The following is a 25,370-nucleotide window of genomic DNA, read 5'->3' on the forward strand; positions in this document are numbered from 1 at the left end:
TAAATGTTAATGTTTTACCTAGAGCATCCTACTTACTATATTTTCATGGACATCAGTGGGTGGGAAGCAGCTGGCTATGGGGGATGATGACTCTCTAAATGCTGTCATTATCTTAAATATCAAATAATGCAGCTCTGGTGCACAGCACATTCTGTTTCACTGTTTCAATGAGCTCTGAGCTCTGCGAGCAATCAGAGTGGAGTATTTTGTTTATAATCACAGAAAATGGCTAGACTACAATTATGCAGGGGTACTCTATTCCAAGTACAGTGCAAGGAACATTTACGATATTTTTCACTGAAAACCCCAAATAAAAGGGACCTACTTCTCTGAGTGCTACTGTTTTTTTTATGTATTTATAAATTAACTGTACTAAATTATAATGTTTTTGTACAATTAATTATTTGTTATGTTTTTGACTGTAAAAGTTAAAATGTTTCTGTTGCAACTACTATAAACTAAGATCAGCATAAATTGAGTACAAATAAGTGACTGAGAATATTTAAGTAAAAAACAAAAGTAAATCATTGCAACGCATTAATCACTCATATTTATCACCCTGAATACTTTTATTGTGATTGTGACCAACAGCCCGCACATTTCTTTGGCCTGAAATCCAGTCTCTTCCCTTAAAGCTACTTGGCCCTGATTTGACCTCACAAGTTAGATCAATCCAGCAAGCCAATCTCTGAGCACAGCTTGAAAAATATGGAGGGTCACTGCAGGTGATGCAACATATGGGACTTAGTGTGGTTGGCAGCTTTTTCAGGGAATGTTTTTTATTTTTTTTTAGCAACCAGGGAGCGTAAGCAGACTGAAAAATGTGGCTTTGCATCATTTAATGGATGGAACAACTGGGGGAAATGAGAGGGTAAATGGAGAGCAAGACAGCAGTAAACATAGGCAATCTGATGCACACTTCTACAGTGTAACAGCTACGTAACATGCTCACACATTACCTCATACAAACATGCATAACCTTTATCTTTTCTAAAAGCCCTGCCAGACGCTTGTGCTCTGAGTTCTACACCGGTGACTCCGACTTGACACAGAGATCAGAAAGTTGCCGAAAAGTAACCGGCAATTTACTCCTTGGTTAAACACATGGAAGCCACAGAGGCCCATCACCAGCAGTAAATCCATCAGTGTGAAATAAATGCTGACAAAGACAGGGGACAAGAGAGAAAGAAAAGGAGAATCTATCTAAACCTCTTAGGCTCAAACAACCTCACCGTCACACTCTGTGGGGTGGTAATCCCTGAGGTGTGTAATATGAAACAGCATGTTAATGTTAGAACTCTTCCCTTTGAACTTCTTTACTGGCATTAGAAGGAAATGTTATGATAGACTGCTCACTGTCTCTCTTCACATCCTCTGTCCTAAAATATTCTTTCTATGGCTTTCGTTTTATTATTTTACCTCCATTTTTTGAATAACTAAGTAAATTACAACATTTCTTTTTCTTAGCAAACATATTTAAAAAGTAATACTTAAGTTTATCATAAGAGCTGTCTGATCTTATTTTACTATACCTGTAAAGTAATAGTAATGTGTAATATTAATATTGAAATTATAAGTAACATTAAGTAATCTCCTAAAAAAAATTGTTTTGTTTTTTGTATTTGCTTTAAATGGGAAAAAGCTGGGGAAAAGATGGGAAAAGCCTGAGACTGTAATTGTCGTTGTGTGGCTGTGAAAATTAGGTGAACGAATGACTCCACGATTTCAAGATTTAAGTGTCACACTTTCTATTGGCAGAGACTTTTTTTTTCTTTGTGTATATTCTAGCTAACAATGATAGGAAATTATAATATTATGTAATCTGAGCAACAGGGAACGTGCATACTGTACGTTAAATGGTGGAGGTCCAAGAATGGAGCCTTGAGGAACTCCACATTTAAGTGTTGTTTGTTCAGATTCAGTACTGTTCAATTCAATTTAATTTTACGTAGGGCTCTGCAATATGACCAAAATCTCTTATCGCGATATAAGACATTTATCGTGCCGACAACGATATATATATCACAAAAATTGTACATTTTCTGTAAATTCTGTGAATCTCGGCAACTCTACTTGCGTGAAGTGTTTTCAGCTAGGCGAGGTGTACCTGGAGTCGAGTGTTACATAAGTTGAAACGGCTGCAGTTTTCTCTGAGTATTTTTTTACACAGCGTGCTGCGGGGAAAAGCCTGTTCTAAGGTTTATTTTTTAGCACCTGATGGCTCTTTTTAGCTTCTCGTCTGTAAACACTGTGCATACTATTTCACATGATTCGGTTTATTTTGAAAAATCTCAACAGGATCTTCAGCTTTATTGTGAAAGGTTTATGTGGAAAATAAACAAGCGGACGGCAGAGCCACGAGATGGTTTTACCGTCGTTGTTGCTAATGACAACGCATAAAAACAGGCGCTTGTCTGTCCGTAGGGTGGTTATATTAAGTATAAGAGAAAGAAAGAACTTTAAGAAATTCTACAGTGACCATCAAAACTATGAAAAATATTGCCGTAAACAGTTTATCTTGCGACACCACGAAACAAACAATAGCGTAATATGAAACGATAGACGTTTTCATATCGCCATCTGATATTGTTATATTGAACAGCCCTAATTTTACCATAAACACAAAAGCAGTCACCTCAAGATTCTTTATATTGTAAGGTAAAAATCCTGCAATATCAGAAAGACAAGCAATCACACAATCCCTACGAACAAGCACTTGGGGACACTGGGAAGGAAAAACTTCCTTTTGATAGGAAAAAAAAAACCTCTGGAAGAACCCGACTCAGAAAGGGCAGCCATTTACCACAATCTGTTGGTGGTGAGGGGAGAGAAAGAGAGAGGAGAAAAGAAGGGAGTGGAAGAGAGCCAGAGTTTAATAATAACTAATGGTTAAATACAAACACAGATTTGTAAACACAGAGAGTGAAGAAGAAGTGCTCAGAGCAGCATGGAAAGCCCCAGCAGACTAGCCCTACTGCTGCATAATGGAAGGATGGTTCAGGCTCATCTGATCCAGCTCTAACTATAAGTTTTAAGCCAACTCTTTAAAACAGTCTCCTGAACTTGGAGCTGGTTCTACTGAACAGGGGCGTGAAAGCTGAAGGTTCTGCCTCACATGTTACATTTAAATACCCTAGGAGTCACAAGTAGGCCTGCAGTCTGAGAAAAAAATATCTATTGGGATGATAGGGTACTCTGATATGAGGACCATGTCACAATATAGGTGATATATGGTCTTTATAGTCCTGACAGTACTGCAGCATTCTGGAGTAACTTAAGCATTGCAGGGAGCTTTTAGAACAAGATGATAATAATAAATGAATTACAATAGATATCCTAGAAGCAATAAATGGATGAAACTAGTTTTTCAGCATCACTTTGAGGCAGGATGTTTTTGTAATTTGAGAGATCCTGCATGAAAGGAGAGCAACAAGTGTCTGGTTAGACACTTACACTGGTAGGCATCGCCTTGTTTTCTACCACATTTTTTTTTTTACCTTTACCACTGTTTGTTTGTACAAATACCTCAGTTTTACCTGGTTTTAGAAGCAGGAAAGCTTCTAAATTCATCTTCTTTATGAAAGCTGCTTGTCACTGGCATTGTATACAATGCCCATTCGCACTCTTTTGGCCTTTTATAGTCGAAACGATGAATTGGAAACGCAGAGGAGATTTTTGAAAAGTAATCATAGCACTGTTGTGTTTGTTTAACCAGGCTTGGGTTAAAACATAAAATCAAGATCATTTTTGTAATATATTACTTTATAAATTAAATGCATTAGCTGTGCACTCTGAGTACACTTGGTTAATGCTTTTGATCTTGCCACATAGGATCACTGTTTAGACAAGTGGCATGGAGTCTGTCTAATCTATGATAAGCATCTGATTGGTGATGTGTGTGACCACTACTGCGTAATATATCTTCAATTTGGCTCAGCTTCAGTGTGGAACGTTGACCAGTGAGTGAGTTCTGGCCAAGCCACCTGGCTGTGACAGGTGGCTTGGCTGCAGGTTGTTACAGGGACATCCTCTGGAAGCTTTGGATAATAGGGTGGATGGAGTTAGCTAAGGAGGAAGGAGCATATTCTGTCTGACTATGTATGGTGTCCTGCCTATGTATTCTGTCCTTGTTGCGCCTTGAGGCGACTGTTGTTGTGATTTGGCGCTACATAAATAAAATTGAATTGAATTATTCACAGAGTTTAATTAGTATTAGATGTCCCAAGAGCAGGACATAGATTGGCAGCAAGTATCTTGGAGTGATCTTTACAGTTCCAGAATAAACTGAAGTTGTCAATAAACGTTATCCAATAGGTGAGACATGCTGAAGTTAACAAGGTGTTTGAACTAAGTAGTCTCCTAAAAGATCCTATTCCCCTCTCCATGGTAGGAAGTGGGCCACAGAAGAATAACTGATGTGATGGATGCTCAGTTTAAGTGAGGCAGGGATAAGTTCTTTAATAATAAAAATAATCTTTCAGGTCTTCTTTTTTAAAACGTCCCATAATCCAGCAAGTGGAGCATAAAAGGTGAATATTGTCTCCAATTCCAATGTTAGCTTCTTTGCACACATGTTGTCAGTTGTTGGATTTTTTTTAATATATTTGCCATAGACACAGACTATGGGATGCCTCTTAGGTGTTAGTAAAATCTTGTAACGCTGCTGCATGATTGTTTCCAAATCTTTGCTTATAAATAATATCATGTAATGTTGATTATATCCTTAATTTGAATGTCCATTAATCTTTCTGTGTTTGTATAGTAGGTGTTTGTAATTTATGAATATAAATGTATTGGCATCATAGTGGCTGTTTGAATAATGGCATAGTAAAAGAGAGATAGAACAAAGAAAGCGAAAGAGGCACAGAGGCACATAAGCATGGTTATCTCTGCTGTGTAACAGAGGATTGGACTCAAGATGAGCCTCTCCTCTGGCACAAATTTATCTATGTTGTCAGGTGTGCCTAGACGATTACCCACCATGCTGTGCTGCTCTGTGGCAACTCCCTCAGTGGGAGTGAAGTTCTCACACAAGACCAGAGTCAAGGAAAGAATGGCAGCCTATTACTCACAGCCTCATCCTTATGTTCCTTTCACAAAGTCTGATGGACAACATAACCTTATCTATTGACTCATGGTTGCCTTCTGTTATTATCCCTTATTATCCCTTACTGCCTATTTGTTTTGATATTGACTGAAAGGCTGAATGCCTTTATGGTGATAGATATCCACAGAATATGATAGGATAGAAGTAGTAAAACAGTAAGCTCTGGTTCTTTGACCAGGGTTGTTTACACATATAAGCACATTTACCACAGCAGCACATTTCTTTGGTTAATTTCTCATAATCCATGACAAGAAATTAAGATAGAAACTGCTTTAGGTTGTTCTGTTATTCACAAAGGGTTAACACAGTGGTTGTTTTAACATGCTCGATTTAGCTAACTCTACTTTTTCTTTTTCTTTTTCTTTTTTTTACACTAAATGCCTCTCCTGATACAACCCTAAAGAAATTTGTGTCTCCTCCTGGTCTCAAAGCTTTCATGTGTTAGGTGAATGCGACACTGTGGAGTAACTATATCAAACTAAAGCATTAAATAGTATTAATAGCAATAAAAAAACAGCAATTTAGAAATCAGAATAGTATGTGTAGTAGAACTATAAAGATTATGCTCCTGATTGTGGTTCACATCAAAAGAGTCAGAGTTATGTGGTCAAAGAGGGTCTTGACAAATTGCTGAGATCAATTCCTCGAGTGTCTTTTTAGTAAAACATGAAACATAGGAATACCATCTAATAAAAAATGTTAAACAAAACAAACAAAGAAAACACCAAGATTCTATTTAGATTGCCTCTCATCCCTCACTTGAAATCATGACATATTTTCACATTTGAATTATTATGCTAAAGGGAAAGGATAAGTTAAGCCTTGGGGGGCAGTAATCTAACATTTCTCTTTTCCCTCCAAGCTGTTTTATCTATCTTTACCATTTCCCATGAAGATAATAATCTATGATTTTATTGATGTTCGCATGCTCCATGGAGTCATGAAGTGTTCATTTGTGGCACATCAGGTGCTATATTTGAAAGCCAAGTCCCATTTAAGCTTGAAAACAGGAAATTATGTGAAAATGTCATTTAAAGTACTTTTTTAATGGAATGTATTAACTGAACAACTCAGATATTTGAGGTTTTTATATAGCTGTATGTTAGGAGTTTTTACCCATCAGTACCATGCTGTAATAATGCTATAATAAAGCTATTTCCTTGTTTAATATTCAAAGAAACTTAGATTCTTCTTTTAATTATTAAAAGAATAGCTTTGTACAATTTATGTCATTTTTGTTTGTCTGTGCAGCATCTCACAATAAACAGTAATGTTCATGAAAAAGGTAATGTCTGACAAGACGGGTGCACACTTAAATAAAACTCTGACCCTAACGTAACATCGTACTTATTTAAGTTATATGACATTTTTTGTAACTGCTATAAGTAAACAAATGAAATTATAATATTGATCTTTCAGTCTGAAGTTTTTCATTTATTGTGCTGATTCCAGTTACACTAACATCATCATTTTATTCACACAACAATAATGACCTACAAAGTCAAAGTTTTCAATAAGGTTAATTTTATCTCATACATCCCATATGGAAAAGAAATAATAAAAACTTATATGATTTACTCATGAAAGTGGCCACTTTCCCATTACTTTCATATATTGTTTTAGTAAGTATCCAAAACATACAAGTTTCATTATACAATTTTTCAAAGGATCTTATATCTGTTTTCACTCTTGTATGCTTTTCATACAAGTTTCACACAAGACAGAAACAAACTTTATAAGATTTATCTAGATCTTTTCCATATGGGATTTTATGGCATTATTACATTCAATTGACTTTTGCAGTATATCTCTCTCTTCTGTTGCTGTCACCACTGTCCCACAGAGTATAAACCCCACAGTGATTCATATTCCAGGTGAAACCTAACAGAGAACCCACAGGATTATCCAAACAAAGCTAGAATTGGGACATATTAGCTATTCAGCTATAATGCCCAGTGGAGTTCCCACCACTACCACCATTCCAGTCTTTAAAAAATATATATAAAATAATTTGGGGTTATTTATTTATGTATTATTTTATTTTTGCAAGATTTGGATTTTGTTCAGTTACTCAGTGCCATGCAGCTAGCAAATGGTCATCAATTTTATTTAGAAAATAAATTAAAAGTAAATAAAACGAGGCAATTAAAAGAAAAAAACAAAACAAAAAGTTGATTCTCACAACTAACAGCATCTATATTATATATCTTTGTCTAGTCCCTGCTGTAGTTACCCTGTTGAAAAATAGAGTTTGTTCTCTCATTTTGCTGTGATTTCTTTTCAGGATAACTACCACTGCTGCTTGTATGATGGACCTGAGAAGGTATCCACTGGATGAGCAAAACTGCACACTTGAGATAGAAAGTTGTAAGTAATTGATTCATTAATGACCACAATGTGTTCTTTTTTTGATTAATGTGTTTTCCTATCAGAGCTGAATTAATATGTCGACTCAGTTTAACAGTTTAAAATTCTAAGTTTATGTCTAGCAATTTATATTTGTCCCTTTTAGCCCGTGTTCTTCCTTTGTACTTTAATAGTAAAGTAAAGTTAAAGTAAAATGAGTGAATGTGCCACTCATTTACAAAGAAATTTAATTTACCTCCAAACAGAAATGGTTGAAATTTAGCTTTAGTAAGAACTAATGGTGAATAATGATAAATACATCTGAATGCCTGCAATGCAGCTAAAGGGCATTACACACTGAAAGGCGTAAATCTGGTGTTAATGTATGAAGGGAATTATAGCATGAAGGTTTAAAGGACATCAGGATCACACAATACATGGATTTTAACACAAAACAGTAATGCAAATATGCTTGTTGTAACAGTTATCTGTTATTAAGATTGCTATTATCATAGTTTTACGATGACTGTCATGTCAGATGATTTTATTTTGACTGGAACTTTACTTTCTGTACTCATGGCTAAGGGTTCATGCAACTTCACAGCTGCTTTACAAACTGTTCAAATGAAACACGCTATTTGTAATCTAGCAGCCTGCTACAAAAGTGTCTGTGAGAGTATTGTTGTAGTAATTCATGATTATTATACACAAACCACATTGTCCATACCCCAATGTTTGCTTGGTTCATGATAGGCATATAAAGCTCGATAACTGCATTTCAGTTATGGATATATTCTGTATCCATTCTGAAAGACATTTATAGAACAAAAAATACATTGACAGAATAAATGCCAATAAGAAAATAATTAAAATCAAGCTTTCTGTATTCGGTTAAATAGTTACAAAATACATCAAGGCATATTCTGAAGTGGAAACTGTATAAATAAAAAAATAAAAATAAATACACACACACATTTGTAAGTAAATAAATAAATAAATTGGGTGATTTATTTGAGGAAAGGGGTAATAAAGGGAAGTAGAATGGAAGAAAACATTTTAAATGTATCATGCATGTTTTGTCAGTTATGTCATTATTGTCATTTAGTTATTGCTTAGAAAGTAAACTGATTGCTGAATTTATAACCCACCAGTGCCCTCAGAAGTTTGTTTGTATTGATGTTACTGGCACACCAACTCTTGTGGCCATTTTATTATTTAAGCCAATATCTATTTTGACATTGAAAGCGTTGATGGTATGGGCCTTATTCCTACAATGGAAAGGGCTCATCAGCACTTGTTCATTTCAATTGAGCTTTATTTATATAGCACCAAATTACAATAACAGTTGCTTCAAGGTGCTCATTATTGTTAAGGCTTAATATTGTACATTGTCTCACTGTCTATTATCTATTTGCTGCTTTACCCGCCAGTTCCTGGTTCTTTGATATTTTGTTGTTCCAATACCCTTTTGAGCTTTGCTCATATGTGTGGAGCTTCCATGTTATGTAGAAGAAGTTTATCTACCAGTTTGTTACCTGGTATTTATACGAATTATACCTTTGTGGGTATGGCCAGTCTGAGTATTGTTAGTCACTCATGTGATCTTTGAATAGAAGTGGATCATGGCAGGTCCTTGTTGCTGTTTGCATACACAAATGCACACAACTGCCACATATCATCTATATATAGTTTGTCATGCCAAGGGGACAGACAAGAAAAAATACTATAATAAAATCTAATTGGGAACTTCATGTATATTTTTACTGCAGATGTAACCCCCTGCTTTGTAGTGTCCAGTTGAACAAATTGTCTGAGTTCAGAGAATGATGGTAAACAACTGAGGGGAAGATGGAGAGGAGTGGACCATTAGTGGTGTACATATGAGCTCACCTCACAATATGTCTAGTCATTAGTACCACAAGCGCACATCCTTCTCTTTTAATGTGGTTGGAGTGTTTTCTTTCTCTTAAGAAACTAGCTGGATATTACTAACTGTGGCTGTGAGCATCCATCATATAGATATGGTTGTGTATGTGTAATTATCATAGCCACTAAAACATGCCCAAAATACCCAATAGACAAAACTTCTGAAAACACACACACATGCACACTTAAAAGGTTTAAAGGACTCCCAGTGCTAATATAAAAGGGTAGAGTGCTGGTTTCCATCCATCTATCTCCTTTATAAATTCATCAGTGTTTTTTTTTCCTTTCTCAAAGTTCCACCACAAGTGTTTCTTTCGTACTCTGTATGTATCGTTCCATTAGCCATTCTATTTTCAAATCGAACTTTATGTGACTTAGAGGCAAATGTAAAACCACTGATTTACCAGCTTTTATTCATGCTATGGCAAAAGTGCTCCATAACAAGTAAATAAGGTTTTGGAACAGCGGAAACTTTATCAGCATAGCGAGATGTAAAACTGTTAAAGTTAATTAATCTGTTACCGTGCACACAAATCTCAAAGTATTAATCATGCTTCAATTCAGATCAACTAAGATCCTATGGTACAAAAGTTTGAATTTGTATACAAAATTTCATACCTAGACTATTATTGAAGGATTTTCTCGCATTTGAAAATACCATTCCTACATTATTTATAATGCTCAGTGTCGCTGTTACAGTAATATACAGTTTATATGCTGCTGTATAGTCCTACCTTCAAAAGGAAACTGATTTGATCAAAAGATACAACACTGACTTCATAACAACAGTAGCTGTGAACCTTTTCAATAAATCATACCAAGATTAGGATCAGTCAGCCGTTAAACATTGAACACTAGCCAAGAAGCATTTTTTGGGCCTCGTGTAGCAGCTTTGACTTTACAAAATGTATGGCTCTACACAAGACGACAAAATTGGTCATTTTAGCAAAGCTGTTTTAAAAGCCATAGAATGAAACAAACTAATTAAGACAGCTATGTATGTATTAGATAACTTTTACATATACTGAGGGGAAAGTAAAAGGCACATTACATTTGATGTTTCAGTCGATGTGTGCTCACAATGAAACCATCATTTCATTACAGCATCTCTGTCAAGTTATAGTTATATTTTCTGCACCAGCGATCCCCATCATATGTACAGCCACTTCCACTCTATCTCGCTGTTGCCATCACTGCTTATCAGAGCCCATTTTGGAAACTGCAGACATTCTCTGGGGTGTGAATGGTTTCCACACGTGGGCTTGCATGGCTTATTTATTTATCTTATCTTTAGATGTTCCGCCCCTGTCCAGGCATCCAAGTGAGCCGCAGCTTGCTGTATACTGCAAAACTTTAAAGATATTTTTTAATTACTAGGAATAACATTAAAGTCGCTTTGAACTTTGTAAAATCAAAGTTAGTTGCAGACATATTTAGAGTGGAGTATCCTTCTCAGCTTCGCTGGGATACGCGTGAAGCAGGCATTTGTCGTGGGGGTGGATTTCAAGTGTCGATTTTTGTGTGAGAGTGATGGTGATGTTTGCGAATGTGTATGTGGACACATGTGTTTACGCATCACAGAATGTCTATTAATATGTATTAAGTTGATATGCATTTCATCTGATAAACTGTGGGAAAAAATAATCCAAAGGACTTGCTTGGTGACTTTAATTCATATAATTTTCAATAAACAGTCAAAATTTAGGGAGTCACAGCATCTTTCAAAGTATTCTTATTTCAAATGTTTGCAAATGCTAAATGTGTTTTCAAGTTTTATTTACAATATATTTAGAAAAAAAAGTATAGATGTGAAGAATAACATGATTGTTTTGATTCTTAATGCTTTATTATGACCTCGCATGTCAGTGGTATTTAATATATGTATTAGAACTTGGTATTCTTTTATAATAAGTATATAAAAAAAAAACTTTTTTTTATTATCCCTGATTATCTTCTGCCCATAGCAATATCAAAGCCAGTGTTTTATCTCCTTCCAAAATCCTTCTTTGCCCATTAAAACAAATCAACTGAGACATTATTTCATAAGCTTGATAAAAATGCCTGGAGTCAGATTTGGTCAGGGAGATATGCCAGAATCCCAGTTAAATAGCTTTGGTATTGTATTGCTATCTCCTCTGATGTTATCGTGAACAGTTTCATTTATTTTTGGTCTGGCGGTGCTCTCTGACATTGGAATCCATAAGAGAAGGTTTTGTGCTAGTGTAAAATAGATATCGTCACCCCGTGTTTTTTTTATTATTTAAAACGTATTGGGTTTTTTTTGTTTTATCTAAGTTCTGTAATCTTGTGCCAGTTAATAGTTACAAAGCCAAGTTTCTTATTTCACCATTTTGTAATTAATAGATATACTCTCAACTAATTATTTATTTTGTGTCTCTTACTATATTCCTTGCAGTTAATTTCATATGGGATGGGAATCAAGACAATCTGAATGTGCTAAACACTTTGACACAATAACTTCAGTATGAAAGTAAAATAAAATTGCAAAGTAAGTCTAAGGGTTAAAGTTTTTAGGTAACTAAAAACTAAGTTATAAGAGCACTGGGTCAAACTTCTACTCATCTATGCTATTACAGTGCAGAGGTGTGTGTAGTCCTTGTTTGTTGACAGTTTTTCCTAACATGCCCCCATTCAGTCATCTACTTCAGTCATGCAGTAGCTCTGTTCCCCCCTGAGTGTGTCCACAACACAGATTGATAATCACTGCTTTTTTATTGTCAATTCACCATAAGCACATGGCTCAGAAAGTTGTATCTGCACAGAATTAATATGTTAGTTACTCAAAAATTAATAACCAGCATTCATTCTTCCAAGGTTGCAGTATGGCGAACTGTTATATGTGTGGTTCAAGGAGTGTTAAGAGCACAAAAGTAGATTGTTTTGACTAGAAAATAATAGCAGTTAAACAAACCCACAACTTAAAAACATTTCAAACCATATATACACTATGCAGGCCTTTTGAGGAGAAGGAAGCAAATAGGAATAGGAAGCATATTTAAAATGCACATACTTTTACAAAAAAAATTCAAATGAATAAAAGAGTTTTTCCTTGCGGACTGCCATGAATTTTTCACCAGTAAACCAAAGCCCAGTGACTGCATCTAAAGTCAAAAGACTGTAAACTGGTAACAAATGCAAACCTAATCGTTACTAATTAAATATACAAGAATGACATGGGATGGATTGTGAACAGAGACCTTATTGTCAATCAGTGATTCTTGTTCCTTGTACTGTCTCGCAGATGGTTACACTACAGATGACATTGAATTCTACTGGCGAGGAGGAGATAATGCTGTGACAGGAGTAGACAAGATCGAACTTCCCCAGTTCTCCATTGTGGATCATAAGCTCATTTCCAAGAATGTTGTCTTCTCCACAGGTAACGCATCAGAAAAATCATGATTCATTATCATTGTTACTATTATTACTAGTAATTTTACTTCATTATTATATCTCTCAGTGTCTCTGTATATTCATAAAATAGTTTCGATGTTTCATACTTTATCAGTACTGACTTTTTTCACTGTTTCAACTTATATATATGAAAAAATAATTTCCAGAAATCCTAAACATCATGAAAACAAACAGGCATGCAGATCTTTGAATGAATCATTATCTTCGGAGGCAGATGATACCATAACATTTTAACAGCAAACACAAAAGAACACTGCCTGATATAATGAAATATTCATATGTTCAAGTTTTTCCTATTCATAATTTTGTCATGCAAACAAGCATTTGTAAGCAGGACAGTGATTTTTTTTTTTTGGTAATTAGTTAAAGCCGCTGTACTGAATGATAGCATAACGTAAATTCAATATGAATGTTGCAGCTGCACCAATGAAAGCTTGTTTTGTCTGCACACACTGCTTGTGCGTGTATGTATGTGTGTTGTTGTGTATTGGTATACTATTAGTATGCAAGAAACTTTACCCAAGTGTCTACCTGAAGTGTGCTGGATTTTATTACCTGGTACAGAAATGAGGGAATTCCCCTGGTGTCAAACATTCACTGGCTACAGCTTGGTTATAAAACTGTCATAATTATAGTGCTAATTTGAAAAACCTCAAAGAAATGTGTTGTAGTTGGACAATTGTAGTAAGACTTTATTGTATACCAAATTTTGTTTCTATCACATATATGTTGACATTTCAAATAACAGGCTATACAGGAATAACCTGGATTTGTCCTCATTCATCTTCATAGAACAAAAGTCACAAGATCACGAAAGTTAGACTTTATCCTGTGGATACCACAAAACAAATTTTAGTCAAGAGTTGCAGAGATTTTTCCTCGGGCCTGACAGAACACCACTGTCATTGACAGAACCACATGATCAACATGGTCACAAACCCCTGTTTTCCTAATGAAGCATGTTTCAGCCTTCAGATTTTTAAGCTTTATTTTGAGTGTCTGCCATGACCTTTTTTAAGGAAGGTAGTAAAAAAACAGTTGCTCATCAGTCAGTGATATTGGAAAGAACAAATTTAAATTACTTGGTTCAAACTGATCCTGATTACTGATGATTGTGTTCATATTTTTTTGCCACACACCTGATATCTTTGGCATTTCACATCTTTTCTGTCATGGTCCTGGGTCGTGCGACCCAGTGTTGAGTTTTATGTATCGTTTGTATTCATTTATGCTCTAGCTTAGGGTTTCTAGGGTGCTGTTTAGCCCTTTGTTTTCTTAGTTGTTTATGTCATCTCCTCCTGTACTCAGTCTCCCTGGTTCGTGCGTCTACCTGTCATGCGTCATGTCTGTGTGGTTATGTTAAGGTCAGGTCACGTCTAATCTCCATGTTTCCTGTTTTACTTTGAAAGTCTGTGTCTAATGTCAGTGTAGTTTCGCTTTCCCTATCCTGTCATTAGGTTCATGTGTATTAGCTGTTCCCCCTCATGTGTTTCCACTTCCCATGATCATCCCTTATGTGTATTTAGTCTCTGTGTTTCATTCAGTCTGTGTCGCGTCGTCTGTGTTCCCCCCCTCCATGTTTTCACGGCCAGTCTTTGCAGTCATCGTCATAGTTTTCTGAGTCTTCATAGTTTATCACAGTATCAGTTTCCCAGTTTAGTTATAGTTTAGTCACAGTATTTCTGCTTTTGTTTGAACTCTATGTTCAGCCATAATAAAGGCTCGCTTTCAGTTTAGGTTCACTCCCGTCTACTCATTTGTTTTCGCACCTGGGTCCACCACACACACCACCGCACGGTCTGTCTCCACAGACCGTGACATTTTCTCTTTTTTAAACATTATTTTTAATTATTATTATTATTCTCCTTTATCCAAAGGTTCTTACCCTCGTCTGTCTCTGAGTTTTAAGCTGAAGAGAAACATTGGTTACTTCATCCTACAGACATACATGCCTTCTATTCTCATCACCATCCTTTCCTGGGTCTCCTTCTGGATCAACTACGATGCCTCTGCTGCCAGAGTGGCTCTAGGTAAGGTTCATAAAACAATAAATATGCCAATAAAAGGGGAATATGTATTTGAAAGCTTGCCCAACCTGTGTGCTGGCTGTACTAAATACAAAAATGAAGAGCATGCATGTTACATTCTCTTGTTCGTCTTTTCTCATTTTATCTCTAGTTGCTTATTTCCTCGATTTTGTGAACATTTTGAACTTTACACATAAACCACACTGTTACTGTATCTTTTTCAAGTATTGTGGGTGTTAGTGGGTCAAATATTAATCAAGTATAGCGTTAAATCATAGAACTATAATGATGGTTGACTAGGCTGATTTGTTTCTACTTTTAAACCAGAAACCGTCTGTTCTTTTTTGGGGAGCCGCAATTTCCTCCAGTCATCCTTGATTATGTAAATCCCATGTTGCCTGGGAGATTTGTAACGAGCTACTCTGTGTTTATCAGTGGTTCACTGTCTTCTTTTTACCGAATTTCATTCAGCTTCATCTATATTTCTACCCAACCCCTCCCTTTTGTCAACAAGGCAATTTTGCTGATTGACGACTGGGCTATATGTAGCGGTCCAGGGGAAGGCACGCATGGGATTTAATAAAAAAAGTTAATGTTTTATAATAGAGGCAGATCAGAATTGGGAAATGTTTGGCCACCTCCTTCACCATACTAGATTCAGGATCTACTTTATCCTGACCTCCTTTCAGGCATTAAAATGGACTTGTAAGGGCTATATCACATGATCACTATGTGCTGTTGTTAAGCTCTTATCACAACAGCTTGGGAAAATTGTCTGAATCCTATTTTGACCAGTATTAATTTATATTAATTAATTGGGATGCTCTGCAAAATGTTTCTTAAATGTTTCTTAAAGCCTGGATGCAATGACTAGCACAATTTAAATGCTATAAAAATCAAATTAAATATATAAAAAAAGTAAAATAAGTTGATAATGTTGCTCATTTTGAATGTGATGCATTAATAATAATAATAATAATAATAATAATAATAATAATAATGGATTGCATTTATATAGCGCTTTTCGAGACCCTCAAAGCGCTTTACAATTCCAATATTGATTCACTCTCACATTCACACACTGGTGGAGGCAAGCTACAGTTGTAGCCACAGCTGCCCTGGGGCAGACTGGCAGAAGCGAGGCTGCCATATTGCACCATCAGCCCCTCTGGCCACCACCAGTAGGCAGTAGGTGAAGTGTCTTGCCCAAGGACACAATGACCAAAACAGACAGAGCTGGGGATTGAATCGGTAACCTTCCAGTTACAAGATGAGCATCCCAACCCCCTGAACCATGATCACCCCAAATAATATATACAGTGAATATACAGTGGGTGGAATTATTATTTGATTTTCTGCTGAATTTCTGGGTTTGCTCACTTACAAAAATATGAACAGTGTCTAGTTTTCATGGTATTTTCATTTGAGAGACAGGATATCATGGCCCTACAGAATACTGTAAGGTCATGCCATTTGACCTCTGATCTCAGTTTTACATTTCACATCTTCCTTTCTTTCAGGTTTACCCGAAAATGTATTAAATCTTTAAAGAAAGTATTGGCAAGAGAAAGAAAATGAACTGCATAGTTAGTTAGAAATATACTGTAGTGTAATATAAAATAAAGTTTGTGTACATAATGTTTGTGTAATCAAAGTAAACACACGTCGTGCTGCCCTTAACCAATTTTTACTGTACAACAAGTACGTTAAAAAAAACAACAAAATTAACTAAATAAATATACACTGAATATACAGTGTTTGTGTGCACAAACTTGGCCAAACACAGATAATTCTGATATACAAAACACAATACTACTCCATTAAAATGAAATGAGTGAACTGCCTCAGCAGAGTTTGCACTTTTATAGTACTTGATGTTATTTTTTGTTGTTGTTCTTATTGTCATTTAATTTAAATGCAGCATTTTAATGGTTGTTAAATTAATGTATTCTAATTTATTTATATGTTACTCGCTACTTAAGAAATTTTGTTCCAATTGTTCACTAGAATTTTACTGCTGTTTTTTCAATGAATGAGGCATATGTAGGAGGATACGTAAGCACTGTAATTTAACCATTTTAGTAAGTTCTTATATAAGCATTAGAATCTGGCTTCTCTTACCATTTCTTATTTCCTTTATATGAATAGAACAGTGCTAATGTAAGCCCAACACATGTACATCCAAGAGCGAACATTGTGTTAAAAATTACAAAAAAAGGGAAAAATTGCCATGTAATAACTCTTGCAGGGGTTTGTGTGCCGTGCATAATAAGCAAATTCTCAACACATTGATATGCATAGTCTGACAGTTTGCTTGGGAAGGCTTTGGAAAAACTGTCTTTCTCAATAGGAGTTCTCCACTAATGAACAAGATCAAGGTTGACATTTGAATTTCAAAATACTCCACTTCAGGTCCTTTCTCTAAAGCATATTTTTAAAATCATGGGGCAAACCCTTTACTTTCACTGATCAAGGTCACCTAATCAATCGAATCAGCAGCCAGTATTTGGAGGCATATCAGCCAATGGTGCACAGCAAGCTTTCCCTTTTTCTGAAAGGTGAACACAACTGTCAGAACATAAGCTTCCTCACACATTTCTATATTTGTCCCTCTTACTGACATTTTTAAAAAAGAGTACATATTATTGATTTGCTCTGCTATTTGCAAGAAATCTATTTTCCACAATCTCAGTCTTTTTTCAATTTTATTTTCTTTTATTTGGTCACTATTATTAAGAAGATTTTACACTTCCCAATATTATACACTAAGGCCTTCACCATATGTGAAGGCCTTACTTTCACAATGTTATTAATATTCCTTCCTTCTTGAATTATTGTACTCATGAGGTTTTTAAAAAAATTGACTTCTGACTTTGTCATTGAGGTTCAAGGTCACTTAGATTTGAACTCATTTGAGATTATTAGTTGATGCACCTATGGCATCAATTTGAAAATCCTACATCGCCACATTCAGGAGTTATTGCATTGGTAAGATTTTCAGTATAAGTATACCTCTGACCTTGACCTTAGACTCACAGGCACCGGGACTCAAACTTGTCCAAGATTTGTCGTAGATTTCTCTATGGTATGACTTCTTTCTTGAGTTATTAGTTTGACACGATTTTCTGAAAACTGGACCTCTGACCTTGATCTTGAGGTCAAAGGGCAAAATTGCAGTTTTAAATCTGACTATTGAATTTCTCAATGTCTTTTTTTGTGTTTTTTTGTGGTTAAGGTATTACCACTGTGCTGACCATGACTACCATTAACACTCACCTGAGAGAAACGCTCCCCAAAATCCCATATGTCAAGGCCATAGACATGTACCTGATGGGCTGCTTCGTCTTTGTTTTCCTGGCTTTGCTGGAGTATGCCCTAGTAAACTACATCTTCTTTGGCCGGGGCCCTCAGCGTCAGAAAAAGGCAGCAGAGAAGACAGCTATGGCCAACAATGAAAAGATGAGAATGGATCCAAACAAGGTAACTAATAGCTTAGCTTGTCCCTGTAATTTGGTCATCTACCTGCCTACCAGCATTTAGAAAGGACTTGTTGAGTCCAGTATACTCACTGCATTGGTCACTTTGCACAACATAGTTGACATCTTCACACAGCCACATCCATTTATGCTCGCCTGAGGTAAGGTACCCACTGCAGTATTCTCCTGAACAATAGATAATATCTAGATAATAAGAAGCCAAAACTGGAAGTTTTTTTTTTTTCCACAAAGTCTCATCTTTTCAAACTGCTGCAACATCTCACTTTGTAGAGTCTGCAATCAATAAAATGGTGATGAGAACCAATGTGATCCTTGTGTCTTCAACCCAGCATTGGCAGCAGTAGTACAATGTCCCGGGTTACACAATTGGCAAAAGGGTGGCTTGCAACAGAACTGTTGCAACTTGGTGTCAAATTGACGTCAACTTTGTTGTATAATGCTGCTCTGCCACCACAAGAGGACCGGTATAATGGGGCCCTTATTGAGAATTAGTATGGTTTTCAGAAAAATGTTTACATAAACAATTAAAAACTAGAAACATATATTTGAATACATAGGCAAACCACATCGGATGTTTTACTTCTACATGCATGAAAATGCATGAAATCGCATTTACAGTGAAAATGGATTATTCCGATTGTCTAAAGAGTCCAGAATAATAATTAACAACATTCACTGTTAAAGCAGCTTAGTAGGATTGTTGTAGCCCGTGTTTGGAAGCCAAAATGACTCGTGAAAAAGAGAAGGAGGGTCTCAGAGACAGATAGCTTTTTGCCTTGACAAAATGCAAATGGTCACCATAACATGGCTGCACCTGGACTGCTGAAATACTCAAGGCAAAATGCCAAAGAGAACCAAATAGAAAAATAACTGCATTTATATCCTGTGACCTATTTCAAAGAGTGCACAGTCTATATAGCAATTTAGGAATTCTGTTCTGTTAACCATTTAGGTTATGTCTACATGGAATTTGAAATGGAAACACTAGAAGATAATTATTTCATAAACTGCAAAATGTAACAGTAACACATTTTTTTAATCCAGTCCATCAACTGAACCACAGCAATATTGTTTTGTTTGAATGTCCTTGCAGTGGCTGGTGGGGAATGTAGTTGGCAGAGATGACACGCTGTATGCAAGAATGAAACAACGTGACATGGATGGCCATGAGTCATTGTGGGAACCAATCTTTGTGGATGATGCAGCAATTGGACTTGGTGATCAAAAAAATAAGGTATCTGAAAATGATGTGCAGGTGATTTCAAATGAATTTTGTGCTAATGTCAATGCCAATGTCTCAAAAATAAACCCAACACTACATAAACCTGAATCTAACTAACTTTACTCTTTTACTTGGGCAGATGGACCCACATGAAAACATCCTTTTGGGCACCCTGGATATTAAGAACGATATGGGTGTTTCAGAGCTGGCTCTGGGTCTCAATGACCCACGGAATACCATGTTGACATATGACAGCTCAGCTCTACAGTATCGCAAAGCAGGGCTGGCCAGGCACAATTTTGGCCGAAATGCATTGGAGCGTCACATGACTCAAAAGAAAAGCAGACTACGGAGGCGTGCTTCACAGCTAAAAATCACCATCCCTGACTTGTCTGATGTAAACTCTATTGACAAATGGTCACGGATGATCTTTCCAACTGTTTTTTCTTTCTTTAATGTTGTTTACTGGCTTTATTACGTTAATTAGGATAAAAAAAATGTTTTAAAAAAAGGACATTCATGAGGGCAAGACCAAACAGCAAATATGTTGCTAATTTTGTCTTTGTATCTTGTTTGTTTTCTATCCATGTGATCTTGTAATTGCTAGACTGAATTGGTAAATTACGGACTGGATCTGTCATAACTTGGAAAAGAACATTTGCTGGCTTACACGTGAAAACCTTACACTAGAGATTACAAACATAAGGTGCCTGTTCCTGAGTATTTGTTTAACATTGTATGTATTATGGGATGTGTGCATCTTTCCGTTATTTAAAATGTTTGCGTTTCTTATGTTTTTATTACTTTAGATTTAAACTAAACAGTAATTGCCAAACTGTTATATAAATGAGATATGAATGGATAAGCTGACACTTTATAATGACCATTTACTTTTACCGATACTAATTCAAAGTGCTTGAAGCAAGTTTCAGGTTAATAGGGCTTTCTGTCTCAATTATATCAAAATGTCATGTTTATATGGGACACGGGGGCCTGAAATATACTTTTTTAGGATTTTGTTATTTGAAAAATCATTTTAAAATGGGGAAATTACCAAAACATTCCAGATTGATTGAGTAAGAGTTGCATGTTAAAAGGAAATACAGTGAGTTTATTGTGATTGTTGGGTGCTATCCACTGTGTCAGACAGCTAAGGGAACAAACAATATTATTCCTGTTATTCACATAAATGAGATTTATTTTAACAGATGCATGACAAATTAAAGGATAATCCAACATATAATCTATTAAGATGGTGCTGGGCCACCATGTGTCACAAAAATCAATTCAGTACATTTTCACATTCATTCCCCAATTTTGTGGAACTCTGCTGAAGAGATGGAAAATTAATCCAAAACATATTCTCTTAGTTGTATTCTAATCTAATAACCAAAATCTCTGTTTGGTTTATTGGTTGGTAAGTTTTTGGACCACCTTCCCACAAAATGCCACTATCAGCAAAACAAAGCCACCGGTTCTCCCCACTTCAGTGATCAATGACTTCATTGTTTTTCCTTTAATTTGTTTCTTATCTGTTTATCGTTGTTATTCTTAATACATGGGTTTGCTTTAAATTGCTTGATGATATAATGATTGTTTCTTTGTCTCTTGTTTTGTACAAAAAAAAAACAGTCAGTGAAATTAAATGGGTGCCTGTGTTTGATGGAAAGAATAGAATTCATAAATATACAAGCATTATGTCATTATAGTAGCAACTGACACCACGATTTGAATATTTATTTTGACTGTTTCTCTGTTTCTTTGACTCAAATGTGTTTATTTATTCATCTTAATCCCAAGCCAGACTTGTATACTATATATGGGTGTAAAATTATCATGTATTGTTTTTACATTGAAAAATATTTTGACAATCACAAAATATACAGCTGTCAATACACAATGAATTTAGAACAATGACAAAATACTTGCTAACAGTACTGCCCAGAAGGTGGAATTTATGTGGAACAACTGATTATGCACAAAAGTTGTTATAAGCCATAGAGGCTCAATAGTTCTTCTAACATCTGGTGCTCATGGGAGTGGTTTTAAGAGAAACCTTATTGATCTTTTTACACTATATATTTCAATTTCAATTTAAAACAAACCTAGGGCAGCGATACACCAGTTTCAAAGTCCCTTTCCTGTAGCTCTATACTATTTAGATCATCAAATTGCTCTGTTAAAAAACAAAAACAAAACTAGAGGTAAAAAAAAAAAAGAGTAGCAAAGCCTCACATGCGAAATTGTACCTACATAAACATTGTTAAATATAGTGGAAGAGGGGAAAGCTAACTTCAGATATTTACCTAAAACACAATCTTGCGCATATTGCTGAAGTCCTCTGGAGTGATATTCATTTTGAGTCTTAAGGCATGAGTGAATACTCTAAGCATTAATATGTTAATGTTGAATCAAAGTGTGGCCAAGAACAGTTATGACCCACTGCATGCTCTGTGTAGAAGTAAATCTTTTTTTTTTAATTCCCAAATGTTCACTCAGTTTTTGTGTTTAATTCATTTCACAAATACATATACATAATGTTTACAGGTTTATTAAAAAATGTCTTAATAGTTACTTGTGGTGTTATTAAAATACAATTTTCTTTTCTAGAAATAATTTACTTAACCATTATAGTCACTCTCCAACAGCTCACAAACAAGTTAGACACACTTTTAATTATCAATAAAGTGCAGATTCAAGTGAGCTTTCAGCTCTGGTATTTATATGTTAATTATCAAAATAGTCAATTTCACACTGCTTTCTTAAGATTGAAAACTGTGCATTGTAAGTGAAATATTGTATTTTTGTTCAATGGTTATGGTGATTATGTCACAAAATTTGTCGTCTTTGTTGTTTTAATATATCTTTCTATCTCTCTCTCTCTCTTGCTCTCTTTTTGGGTCACTTTTAGAGAGATCTACTAGAAAATGATTGTTGGTGTAAATCTCTGAGGAGTTCAACAAAAAATTTGGGAACATGTTCCAAAAGCATATTTATATATGTATATAGCAAACATATATATTGTTAATCAGAAATTGAAACATATTAATACATATTAATAAATACTTACGAACTTTCTACACAACAAAAAAAACAAAAACAAAAAAGATTTTCAATAGCATTTATATTGTAACATGGAAAGAGAGAATGCAAAAGCAGATGTAATGTAAATAATCTATTCAACAATGTCACTTGATCACTTTGATCTTATGCTATTAATCGGAGAATAAGTATTTGTTTTTGCCAAAATGTAAACATGTCTTGATGAATGTAGTTGATGTTCCTTTGCAGGGTGTTTTTGCTATAATGTTTCAGCAAATGTATACGAGATTTTTGTACCAATAATTAGCTAAACACAGCTTAGTCCACACCACCACACCACCACTAACACAAAAACACACAAATACAAAAGGTCATGTGATTAAGAGGCTAATAATGCCTTGTATCAGACCCAAAGTGAAACATCTCAGGTCAGCACAGTTCACACTATTAACAACACCGACTACAATATACTTGTACTTTAAAAAAAAAAAAAAAAAAAAGCGGCTTGGTGCATTTGTTTTATCTGTTCTCCCTGTAATTTATTTCCCTTCTCCTGTTTAATATAATGCTCATGATACAGTACAGTACACAGTAACTATATTAAAAGTATGGTACAGTATTTGACCATAACCACAATCTAGACATGGCTAATATTTTTTTTTAAAGTACGATAATAAACAAAGTTATTCTATCCACATCAGCTGTAGACATATAAAGATAACTCAGATTTTAAAAACAAATCTTAATAATAGTGCTGTAACACATGATGTATCTGAGTATGAGTGTGGGAAGTGGGTGCATGTTGGCCAGATAGCAATGCATTTCCAAAGCACAGTTTGGATGTGTGTTTGTACTTCACAGCACTTTTTTGTTTCATATATTTTTATACTTCTATATTCCAATGTAAAAATGGCAAAACCCATTTTTCTCTAAACCTTGTAAAACAAGTTTGAGCATTTTTCATATTTATACAATGCTTATTGGTTGCATTGCCCCTTAGGGATAGTGAAAATGTAATGATTTGTATGATAATGAAATCCTGTCAAGATACCTTGTTTAAAATTTAATTCATATAAAATACATGGTTGTAAATGGTTTGAAAATGTTTTTTTTTCTTAATTCCTGGAAAGTTAGGGGTTTTGGAAATTCTAGATTCTATTTAGGAGAATCTGGAACGAATGACATCTTAAAAGCCTAAATGACACATCTTTCTGGCTGAGTATGTCTGCACATAGTCACAGAAGAAGCCTTAGCCTCCTGCTGCCCTGGACCTCTTTCCAAGCAGCATCAATCCTACTCACTCTCAACACCCTCCACCTTGGAAAACCCTTGTATATAGCACTCATAAGAACATAGCTGCACATTTTTGAAAGACAAGCTCTGTAAAAATTATGTCTTTACTTGGGAAGTGAAATTATTTCCCTGATAATAAATATTATATACAGTTCAGAGAATGCCTGTTTTGCACTTATTTCAAATGAGGGGGAAAAGCAGAGTGATCTCAATGCATGGCAAGTAATCCCAGTTGTGTAAAATTAACAAAATGTAGACAAATGCACTTGAATTATGACCAACTGCAACATATAATGCAGTTGATGCTTATGCAGTACAATATAGCTAAAACTGGTCATTTTCTGACATGTGTTGGGAAATCAGTTTTACCCTGGTTCTTTTTTATTCCTCGGGCCTCCAGAGATGCACCGGACTCAGTAGTCATTTTCACAAAAACTTTATTCATCTTTATTCATCTTCATTCATCTTCATTTAAGCATGCATTCTTCTAGAAGGGAAGACTTGCCAGGCCGGTGTCCCTCTGCAAAATCTTTACTCCTTTGTCTGTGAAACACAGTTTTGTAGGAGCGACCCTATCATAAAACCCCCACGGTGTGCTGCAAACTCTGTGTCTATGTGCACGAGCACGTGAGTGCCTGTGTGTGCACGTATCCGTGTGTCTATGTGAGTGCACGTGAGTGAGTGTATGCGCGTGGATGTGTGTGCGTAACAGTTAAAGCACTATGTGCGTATATCTCTATGTACGTGCCTTCCTGAGGGTCATAAAAGTCCATTTCCCTTCCAAACCAAAGTTATTTAGTTACAAACTTTGAGACTCCCACCCAGGCATGCCCTGAGGAATTTCTACTCTATATTAACCTCTCTTTGTCCCACTTTCACAGTTCAAACTGGGGAAGGGTCTCCTAGAAATCTACTCCTAAATTCCTAACACACAGGCCTTTATTACATCGAGGGCAGTGTCAGTGTCTCTACAATAATTCTACATTCTAACACATTTCTAAACTCTAAAATAGGCTACGCATATCTTCACATGATGGCTTCTTTTTGTGATTGATCTTCTGGAAAGCACATACCAACACTTCAGAAGGTTAATGAGTATGAACTTTGGAATATTGTACACAAATCTGTAAAATTAGTAAAACTGCCATAAGAAGCCTCTGCACCTGTAGATTTCCCACTGAAGAATTTTGTTGAATGAAAAATTGAAAGGGCCCATTTTCACTGGAGCTGGAGTTTTCTCTAAACACTCTTCCCATTATAATGAAACACACACACACCTATGTTTTAACATGACTGTAGTCCAACCTAAGCCAGATAAATCAAAAGAACTTGCATGTGATAGCAACAAAATTGTATGTAACTATGCATAACCTTTTCCATTCCACACAAGCAGAGTGTTATGCTGAGATTTGAAACAGAGCCACCGTGGTGTAGAAATAGAGCTCTTGTGGCTCTGAATAGGAGTACATGAGTCA

General features: G+C 35.6%; 1 protein-coding gene across 1 annotated transcript in view; it reads left to right on the forward strand.

The window, feature by feature from the left end:
• The window catches only part of gabrb2b (gamma-aminobutyric acid type A receptor subunit beta2b), a 57,163-nt gene extending 33,469 nt beyond the window's left edge, over positions 1 to 23,694 (forward strand). Inside the window, exons 5-10 of the mRNA XM_006784992.3 lie at positions 7,392 to 7,474; positions 12,642 to 12,779; positions 14,692 to 14,844; positions 18,077 to 18,321; positions 19,432 to 19,572; positions 19,700 to 23,694. Of these exons, the coding sequence (XP_006785055.1) occupies positions 7,392 to 7,474; positions 12,642 to 12,779; positions 14,692 to 14,844; positions 18,077 to 18,321; positions 19,432 to 19,572; positions 19,700 to 20,047 (1,108 nt within the window). The 3' untranslated portion in view covers positions 20,048 to 23,694. The remainder of the gene's footprint in view (positions 1 to 7,391; positions 7,475 to 12,641; positions 12,780 to 14,691; positions 14,845 to 18,076; positions 18,322 to 19,431; positions 19,573 to 19,699) is intronic.
• The last annotated feature ends 1,676 nt before the right edge of the window (positions 23,695 to 25,370 follow it).

This window comes from Neolamprologus brichardi, chromosome 10 (assembly GCF_056152115.1).
Source record: "Neolamprologus brichardi isolate AB-2024 chromosome 10, ASM5615211v1, whole genome shotgun sequence".
NCBI classification, from domain to species: Eukaryota; Metazoa; Chordata; class Actinopteri; order Cichliformes; family Cichlidae; genus Neolamprologus; species Neolamprologus brichardi.